The sequence below is a fragment of the Calidris pugnax genome, unplaced genomic scaffold (genome assembly GCF_001431845.1).
Source record: "Calidris pugnax isolate Ruff unplaced genomic scaffold, ASM143184v1 scaffold9, whole genome shotgun sequence".
NCBI classification, from domain to species: Eukaryota; Metazoa; Chordata; class Aves; order Charadriiformes; family Scolopacidae; genus Calidris; species Calidris pugnax.
In genome coordinates this window covers 6,511,780-6,521,801 of record NW_015090778.1, presented here as the reverse complement: position 1 = coordinate 6,521,801, position 10,022 = coordinate 6,511,780, and the positions used below count along the sequence as shown (strand labels likewise).

Below are 10,022 nucleotides of genomic sequence, written 5' to 3'. Positions count from 1 at the left end.
ATTTTCCTGCCCCTGAAAGAAGCAGGGCACAAACTGGGATGTTTACGGACTAATTTAGGCTCCTAAATGGAGAGTTTTGATTTTGAAGAGCCTTTGCCTCAAGCAAAGTTCTGCAGGCTTGTCCCCCGTCAGCTGAGCTGTCGATGACAAGGCCAAGTCCTGTAAATCCTCCCTGGGGATGCTCTCGGTGTGGCAGTGCCCAGAGCCCTGAGCCCCTGAAATCTGCTCTATCTGGGGAAAGAACCCTGCCTGGGACCCACACGTTTGGGTGGGGGGGGTTGGTGTTATTGGGGTGTCAGCAAGCACTGGGCACCCCAAAAGGCTTCGTAGAAAAGTAATATTTAAGTTGACCAACTGTGCACTGTCCAAGCCTCGCAGACCAACATTTTTCTCTCATATCCACGGTTTCCAGGCACTGAAATGTTTTCTCAGGGAAAGCTGAACGCGCTGCCTAAAACCCAGGCTCATCCTCTTTCCAGAACCCTTTGTGCGGGTGATGCCATTGCTTGGATGGCAATAAAAACATCACCTGGGCTTGCCCACATTCCCGAGGGTTCGGTGGGCATCGGGTGGAAATAAAGTGCATCATTTGGGCAGTCCCGGGGGGCAGAAGCAATGACCGTCCCCTCGCATCTCCTAAAAAACGGGGAGGGGCCTTAAATGTCTTGGGGGGGAGACGGGAGGAAGCCCTTTCCTTGCCCGAGGTATCCTGGGCTGTAATTCCCGGGTTTCACCACCAGGTGGTGTCCGGGTGTTGCAGTGAGCGGGCAGCGGGCGGGGGGGGCAGCTCCGTCCCGGTCCCGGTCCCGGTCCCCGTCCAGCTCCTCGGGTGCCCGGTGCCGCCGGAGCCGCCCCCCCCTTCTCGCCCCGGTTACCACCCCGCCCCAGCTGTGGGGCCAGTAGCCCCTCGGGCAGGGGTGGTCGCCAAAGGCTTTGCCGGGCTGCCGAGAGTGCCCTGGGTACGGCGCCGCGGGGCACTGCCCTGCTCCCCTCCCCAAAGTAGCTTGGATGGATCCATGTATGTTAATAAAATAAAATAAATCTTTGCTTGGAAGCAATCTGGGATGAAGTTTGTGTGAGGAGAGGTGAAAGAGGCTTTTCTTGTGGTACCACAGAGCGTGCAAACCCGTAGAGCAAGGGGGGTCTGCGCTGCACAGAGCTCCATCGAGGAAAGCTGGAGACATGTCCTGTATATATATATATATATATATGTGTATGTATATGTACACTCCTCTACTCTTCTCTCGTGAGACCCACCTGAAGCTCTGTGTCCAGCTCTGGGGTCCTCAACACAGGAAGGACATGGGCCTGGTGGAACGGTTCCAGCGGAGGGCCACGAAGATGGTCAGTGTGGGGCCAGTAGCCCCTCGGGCAGGGGTGGTCGCCAAAGGCTTTGCCGGGCTGCCGAGAGTGCCCTGGGTACGGCGCCGCGGGGCACTGCCCTGCTCCCCTCCCCAAAGTAGCTTGGATGGATCCATGTATGTTAATAAAATAAAATAAATCTTTGCTTGGAAGCAATCTGGGATGAAGTTTGTGTGAGGAGAGGTGAAAGAGGCTTTTCTTGTGGTACCACAGAGCGTGCAAACCCGTAGAGCAAGGGGGGTCTGCCCTGCACGGAGCTCCATCTAGCAAGGGAAGCTGGAGACATGTCCTATATATATTTATATATACACATATATATCTGTATGTATATGTACACCCCTCTACTCTGCTCTCGTGAGACCCCCCCCCCGGAGCACTGTGCCCAGCTCTGGGGTCCTCAACACAGGAAGGACATGGGCCTGGTGGAACGGTTCCAGCGGAGGGCCACGAAGATGGTCAGAGGGATGGAGCACTTCTGCTGTGAGGACAGGCTGAGGGAGCTGGGATTGTTCAGCCTGGAGATGAGAAGGCTCCGGGGAGACCTTAGAGCCCCTTCCAATACCTGAAGGGAGCTACAGGAGAGCTGGGGAGGGACTCTGTCAGGGAGTGCAGTGACAGGACAAGCGGTAATGGTTTTAAACTGGAAGAGGGAAGATTTAGATCAGATCTCAGGAAGAAATTTTTTACTCTGAGGGTGGTGAGACACTGGAACAGGTTGCCCAGAGAAGCTGTGGCTGCCCCATCCCTGGAGGGGTTCAAGGCCAGGCTGGATGGGGCTTGGAGCGACCTGCTGTGGTGGGAGGTGTCCCTGCCCAGGGCAGGGGGTTGGAATCTTTAAGGTCCCTTCCAACTCTGACCATTCTCTGATTCCATGATTCTATATGCTTTTACTGACTGGAACCCAGGGGAGCTGCTACTGGGCAGGGTGCTGTTCACACAGTCACAGGCTGGCAGGGGTTGGAAGGGACCCTCAGAGATGATCATCTCCTCCAACCCCCCACCAAAGCAGGGTCACCCAGGCTGGACAGGAACACATCCAGGCAGGTTTGAATGTCCCCAGAGAAGGAGACTCTGTACCTTCTCTGAGCAGCCTGTTCCAGGGCTCTGCCACCCCCAAAGTAAAGAAGTTTTTCCTCATGTTCAGATGTGATTTTCCATGTTCCAGTTTGTGCCCGTCGCCCCTTGTCCTGTCACTGAGCATCACTGAGAGGAGGTGGCCCCATCCTCTTGACACCCGCCCTTTAGGTATTGATCAGCATCGATGAGCTGGACCAATGGCTCTCCCCAGTCAGCCCAGCATGGGGCCAGCTGGGTCCCAGTCAGGCTGAGGGACAGACCCTCTGAGGGATGGCAGGAGAGCCCTGATGGGCTCTGCTGGTGTGGGGGTGGCAGGTTTGTCCTTCCACAGCACTTAGCACCCCAGCTTGTTTTCCCTGGCGCTGAGCCTCGCTGGGCGAAGGGCCCTAAAGACAAACACAGCTAATTACATCCTCCATGAGTAAGTGCCGCTTTCCCTGTTAAAATGTTTTGCTTTCTCGTTCGGTGTCCTTGGTTGAAGTGTTTGTGCCACGTCTCTCCATCAATCAAGACCTGAGCAAACGGCAGGAGCCAGCACCAATTAGGCACATCCCGCTCCGGCAGCTGGGGCCCCCCCCGCGGCTCTCGCTGGTGTGTGGCCTCTTCCTTCTCCCTGATTGTTTGTGTCCACAAATTAAGCATCTCGTGGGGGTTTGATGGGACGTGCTACATGGTGTGGAACAGAACAGGAGGGATCACACGGGAGAGATCTTCTCCCCGGGAGACATGGGCTGGGGGCTGCTCTGGAGGAGAGACTGGGGTGAAATGGTTTGACTGGGGAAGGGGGAGGCAGAGGGAAAGGGGAAAGGGGAAAGGGGAAAGGGGAAAGGGGAAAGGGGAAGGGAAGCAAGAAGTTAAATTCCCTGCTAGCATTTCTAATAGATGGTTTTTTACATTCAGGAAAAAAAAATAATGCAAACACTCCAAATACACAGCAGTGTGTGGGTCCAGATGAGGAGAAGGGCCAGCCGGGCAGCTGACACACAGGTCCTCCAGTTCCATGGCCATAGTCTTCATGTGTTGCTGTGGGCTAAGGGAAGGGAAGGGAAGGGAAGGGAAGGGAAGGGAAGGGAAGGGTTCTGCATGTGGAGGGGCTGAGTTCGCTGCAATGGTTTGTTTTTGGAGAAGAGCAGCAGCAGAGACCCAGCACCAGGCAGGGCAGCCCTGAGGAGCGGGGTGTGCCCAGCACAGACCTTGCTGCCACCGAGGGGCTGGGGTTTGCAGAGCAGTCCTGTGAAGGGAGAGGAACTCGCCCACGGTCACCCCACAGGGGCAGGGACCCCCCCATGACCTTGTCCCGCTGTCGTGGCCACCAAACCCCCCCTTCCCTGGTACCAGAGCCCTTCTACACATGGAGATAACAGCCCACCGATGAAAAACCAACCCAAACTCAAACTGCAGCTGATTAACTAAGAGGATCAGTGGGATGAAAAACCCTTCCCATCCCAGAGGTGGGATCAGGAGAGCAAGCCTGGGATGCCATCCCGGGGACAGCAGTGTCGTGCCTGGGGGTGGTTCACTGGAGACCAACCCACCGATGAAAAACCAACCCAAAAGCAAACTGCAGCTGATTAACTAAGAGGATCAGTGGGATGAAAAACCCTTCCCATCCCAGAGGTGGGATCAGGAGAGCGAGCCTGGGATGCCATCCTGGGCACAGCAATGTCGTGCCTGCGGGTGGTTCACTGGAGACCGAGGCTTTTCCTCTGAGGGGAACAACACCCTGAGGTGTTGCAGCATCCTCTGGCACACAGTATTGGGGATGACAGCCCTGATTGTCCCCAGCAGGCTCTGATTGTCCCTGGGCCACCATCCGGGCATCCTCCCCTCTACGTGCTGGATCTCCTGGGAGCAGGAAGGCTCCGAGAGCTGCTCTGGAGGGGAGAGCCCCTTCCTCTGCTGTTCTCCTGACCTGAAGAGAAGTGCCCTGGGCTGCACATGCCCAGGGTTACAGTTAACTCCTCTGTCCCCATCGCTCTGCCGGGGACAACGGAGAGCTTCAGGGCAGAGCTGAGCTGGGGGAGAGCCAGGTGGATGTCTGGGTGGATCCTGCCCTCCCCAGGCTTTCTCCTGAAGCTCCAGCATGAAGCATCTGCCCCAGCTGCTCCTGGGAGGGGAAGCAGAAGGAAGGGCAAATTTTGCTCCTCTCCTTAGGTGTGTGCCTGCGGGAGGTTTGCAGGGACAGCCCTGGCCAAGAGCATGGATGGCTCCATCACACGCTCCGTCTGTGCTCGCTGGCCCCAGGACTCACTCCCCGAGCTGCAGAGGTGCTGTATTCAGCAGCTGGGATCCGTGTCTGGGAGAGAAAAGCCATTTCACTTGTTGCCACTTGTTGCAAGAAAACGAGCTGCAGGTGCTTTAGTTCTTCACCACCTCACACTCCACAGGGCTTTACCACCCCTGCCTGACCCAGCTGCCCCAGGAGTGCCCTTCACTGTGTTTTTCTGCGAAAGCAGAGGCTGAGCACAGGTTGCACACACACGTGTCAGGCCACGAGATGCAGTGGGGTCAGGTCTTGCCCTGCCCTGGTGCAGAAGCATCTCAGTCTCTGCACCTCCAGCATCTCAGTCTCTGCACCTCCAGCATCTTCTGCACCTCCAGCATCTCGGTCTGCACCTCCAGCATCTTGGTCTCTGCACCTCCAGCATTTTCTGCAACTCCAGCATCTTCTGCACCTCCAGCATCTCGGTCTCTGCATCTTCCACACCCCCAGCATCTTGGTCTGCACCTCCAGCATCTTGGTCTGCACCTCCAGCATCTCAGTCTCTGCACCTCCAGCATCTCAGTCTGCACCTCCAGCATCTTCTGCACCTCCAGCATCTTGGTCTGCACCTCCAGCATCTCGGTCTCTGCATCTTCTGCACCCCCAGCACATGGACACGCAGGGGCAGCAGCCAGGGAAGGGCTCACACCACCTCGGAGACAAGGCTGGGTCTGGCACAGATCGCTCCTCTGGGACAGGCACCGGGGGCTGTTTCCACGCTGCTTTATTGGCATTTTGATAGCAAAGCTGTTCTGCAGCCGTTCTGCAGCAGAATGCAGTGCTCTGCAGGTTGGCACGGGCTGAGGCTCCTGGCTGCTCTCCCTTACCCTGCATCCTGCACAGAGCCATGTGGAGAAGACATCTAAAGGGCTCTTGTCCTGCCAGAGTCCCTGCATGGCAAATTCTTGCTAACCCCAGCTTCCACGCCATGTCCCTGCATGGCCATAGCTTGCTAACCCCGATGTCCAAGCGAGGAACCTCTTTGTAACTCTGGCACAGCAGCCCCCCCAACCCCCCCGCACCAGAATTTCATGTAAGTGTTGTAAAAAAAAGCCAAATTTGCAATGCCACAGAGGGGGACTCTGCAGATGAGGGGCAGAAGGGCAGGGGAGGGCTGCTCTCCTCCATCCCACCAGCATCCCTGCCCATGGCCGGGGGGAGCGGGGCTGGGGGAGGTCCCGGGAGGGGGGACCCGCCCGCTGGCAGAGCCGGGGTCGGCGGGGGGGCTGTATAAGGCAGACAGGCATTGGGCGTTTGGCCTGGGCTGTGGGTGAGCTCCTCCAATGGCTCTGCTCATTGCTGGAACCCGGTACTGCAGGGACACGTGGAGGTGGCCCCGTCGAGAGGGTCCCTGCACCTCCAGCAGCTCGGTCTGCGTCTTCTGCACCTCCAGCATCTTCTGCACCTCCAGCATCTCAGTCTGCACCTCCAGCATCTTGGTTTCTGCATCTTCTGCACCTCCAGCATCTCAGTCTCTGCATCTTCTGCACCTCCAGCATCTTCTGCACCTCCAGCATCTCAGTCTCTGCATCTTCTGCACCTCCAGCATTCAGTCTCTGCATCTTCTGCACCTCCAGCATCTTCTGCACCTCCAGCATCTTGGCCTGCATCTCCAGCATCTTGGTCTCCACCTCCAACCCCTCAGTCTTTGCATCTCCTCCACCTCCAGCCATCTCAGTTTCTGCATCTTCTGTGCCTCCAGCATCTTGGTCTGCAGCTTCTACAGCTCCAGCATGTCGGTCTCTGCATCTGTTGCAGCTCCAGCATCTTGGTCAGCATCTCAGTCAGCATCTCTGCACCAGCAGCTCCTTGTATCCTGCAGGTTTTTGGCTGGGGCTGGCTGGGTGTGTGGGTCCTGAAGCCCCCGGGGGGGTTATTGCTCTGCCTGGGGGGAGCCAGTGGTGGGGCATGGGGCAGCCTCTCCCCAGTGCACCTCCAGGAGGGCTCCACCAGCCTGAGCCTGGGGAGGCTGTTGGGGCACCCCAGACATAAGGGGCTGTTTCCATGGGTCATGCTGCCCAGGAAGGGGCTGGCAGGCAGCCTTGCTCATCCCAGATTCCTAATTTTATACTGCAAAGAGGTTTTCTTCTGCCTTTAGCATAGTACTGTAAAGCAAGGAGCCTGGTGCTCCTGATTCGGGCATAACCTTGCCCTAGAACAAAATAAAACCCCTCTGCCAGTTGGGAAACTCCTGCAGGGCTGGCTAATTAGCGAAAGGTCAGATCATGGAGCCAGGACCCACTGCGTCATCCAGGGGGTGTCTCACCACAGCCAGGCCCCCCCGGTCAGGGTGGATGCTGGCAGCACTGGCGGGGACAGCCCTGTCCCCATCTGTCCATGGAGGGGTGGCTGGGGTGATGGGTGCAGCATCACCTGTGGCTGCATCCATCATGCCCATCGGGTGCCACCACCTTGGGTCAGCTGCCAGGGACAACCCTGTCCCCATCTGTCCACGGAGGGGTGGCCAGGGTGATGGGTACAGCCAAGGTGCAGCATCACCTGTGGCTGCATCCATCATGCCCATCGGGTGCCACCACCTTGGATCAGCTGCCTAAAGTGAACATTCTTGGTATTTTCATTCCCTCCAGGCAGGAGCCCCGTTTTCCCCAGGAAAGGGCTCTGTCCTGAGCTGCTCCATGTCTCCCTGAGGAATTGGGTGAGGAGCAGCCACACGGCTTCACAGAGCCTGGCAGTGGCAGCACGAGGTACGTGGCTGTGAGCCAGAGAGTGAGGGCAACCAGACCCACCCAGGCACCTGCCCACCCTCCCCACTGCCTGCCCCCCAGCATCCTCCTGCCCCGGGCTCCAGGAGGAGGGTTTCACCTTCCCAGAGGTGGCTGTCACTGCGCTGGTGCCCACGGGGGCTGTGGCAGTGGGGGACCCCCATGAGGGATGCCCATGGGGAGGCTGAGCTCTCCCAGCTGGCATCTTCTCCCCTGGCTGGGTGAGGAAGGGACTGGGGGTCACTGGGTGCCATTCTGCCTCAGCCTGTCCATCTGGGCTGGGCAGGGGCACACCGTACCATAGGGCTGGGCTTCTGAAAGCCAGGGGAGCCCAAACTGCTCAGCTCCCTGGGGTCTGGACCGGGGTGGATGACTCTTTAATCCCCCAGCTTTAATATCTTTATTTATTGTGTCGGTGGGGCTGCTGAGCAGGTTAAATGCTTGTTACAGCAGGGCTGGGCTGTGCGAGGGGCGAGTAAATCAGTGCAGTCCATCCCAAGCACAGCAAATACCGCCCTTCTCTGCCCTTCTCCTGCTCCTTTTATTACCTCCTTTTAATGTGTTTATGGGGTTTATTTCAGTGGATCAGCTGTCTTTTAATGACTCGTGTTCTTTTCTGTACTTGGATGTGAGAAGAGCTGTTTTATTTTTAGTTATTCATGCTTGATAGAAACTTTAGTGGTTAAATTGTCAGGAAAATCCTAACACGGAGTGTCCTGACCCTGCCGGGGCGGCTGGAGAGCTGGGGAGGCTCTGCCAGTGCCAGGATGCTCCAGATAAGGATGGAGGAGGGAAAACAAACGCAGTGATAAGGGGTCTGGGCATAAAACACTGATATTGGGCACTGCAGCATGTGAAGTAACAGGAGAAAGAAACCCAGGCGTTTTCCAGTTCCACTTTGCAACAAGGTGTTTATTGGGAGCACTTAAAAAACCCCACAAAAATAGAAAAAAGAAAACCAAAGAGGTGCACAGACTGCCCTACCGCATGCTCTACGTGCCTACCCGAGGTACAACACCAAAACTACTTGGGACACTGGATCTGCTGTGACCGTGGCCGTGCCAGGAGGTGGTACGTGCAGGTGCGTGGGGTGAGGTGACACAGGACCTGAAGGAGACCCGGGAGAGCGGCACCGGGGGGTGTGATGCAGCTGCACCGGCGCCCGCGTCTGCCTTCTGACACGTGCGGCCAAAGACCTGTTGTTTGTCCCCTTTTCCCAGTACCTGAGGAGCTGCCTGCATCCTGCCTTCATCCTGCCTTCATCCTGCCTGCATCCTGCCTGTATCCTGCCTGCAAGCTCTCCATGGCAGAGACACGATGTCCCAGCTGACCGACGGTGGTCCCCCAGGTACCCCTCCTGCCTTTTTCGGGCACTCACCCTCTCCCCACACCCTTTGGGTGCCCAGCGTCCCTTCCAAGTCCCTCCTCCTTGTCATCTCCAACTCTCACCGGCGCTGGTGGGCTGGGTGGGGAAGAGGAGGGAAGGGGTGGGAGGCAGCGGGGATGGTTTTGGCCGAGGCAGCGCCTCTCCCCACCCAGCCCACCTGAGTTTCTCCAGCCAGTGCCGCTGCTGCCGGCGCCTTCCTCCCGGCCCCGGGGTGGCCGGCTCAGCACACCGAGCAGCTGTTGGTCTTGTTCATGGGTGGCCTCAGCGCCTGCTCCTTGGGCAACGTCTCCCTCCTCTTGCAGAGCGCGGGACTGAGCCGGCTGGGCAGGTTGGCTTGCTGCAGCAGCTCCCTGAAGACCTCCAGGACGTTCTCGTTGTCCTTGGCCGACGTCTCCACGAAGCGGCTGTTCCAGTCCAGCTCCACCAGCGACAGGGCGTCCTCCGCCGCCACTTGCCGCTCGCCCCCGCTCTCCGCCTTGTTGCCGACCACCACGATGGGAGGGAACTTGTCTTCCTTCACCTCCAGGATCTCCTCCCGCAAGCTCTTGACGCTCTCAAAGGACTCGGCATCATCTACGGCGTAGACCAGGGCGAAGGCATCGCTGTTTTGGATGGAGAGCTTCCTCATGGCCGGGAAGGAGTAGCTGCCGCTGGTGTCCAGGATTTCCACCTTGACGGTGGCCCCGCTCACCTCGTACTCCTTGCTGTGGAGCTCCTCCACCGTGCGCCGGTGCTTGGGCTCGAAGGTGTCCATCAGGAAGCGGCGGATGAGGGCTGTCTTGCCCACGCCGGCGGCACCCAAGAAGACCAACCGCACGTGGTTCTTCTCCTTCACCACCGGGGACATGGCTGGGTGCAGAGGGGACGGGATGCTCCGCAGCTGGTGCTCAACTCAAGGGTGTCCCTGGGCAGCCGCAGCCCCGGTGTCTGTCCGTCTGTCTGTCCGTCCTCCCCTGCACTGCAGGGCCAGCCGGGCAGCTGACACACAGGTCCTCCAGTTCCATGGCCATAGTCTTCATGTGTTGCTGTGGGCTAAGGGAAGGGAAGGGAAGGGAAGGGAAGGGAAGGGAAGGGAAGGGTTCTGCATGTGGAGGGGCTGAGTTCGCTGCAATGGTTTGTTTTTGGAGAAGAGCAGCAGCAGAGACCCAGCACCAGGCAGGGCAGCCCTGAGGAGCGGTGTGTGCCCAGCACAGACCTTGCTGCCACCGAG

General features: G+C 58.1%; 1 protein-coding gene across 1 annotated transcript; it reads right to left on the bottom strand.

The window, feature by feature from the left end:
- Positions 1-8,960: 8,960 nt before the first annotated feature.
- Positions 8,961-9,759, bottom strand: LOC106893188 (GTP-binding protein Rhes-like). Its single transcript, XM_014950953.1, has one exon. The coding sequence runs from the start codon at positions 9,657-9,659 to the stop codon at positions 9,033-9,035; it is 627 nt and encodes a 208-aa protein (XP_014806439.1). The 5' UTR covers positions 9,660-9,759; the 3' UTR covers positions 8,961-9,032.
- Between the last annotated feature and the right edge of the window lie 263 nt (positions 9,760-10,022).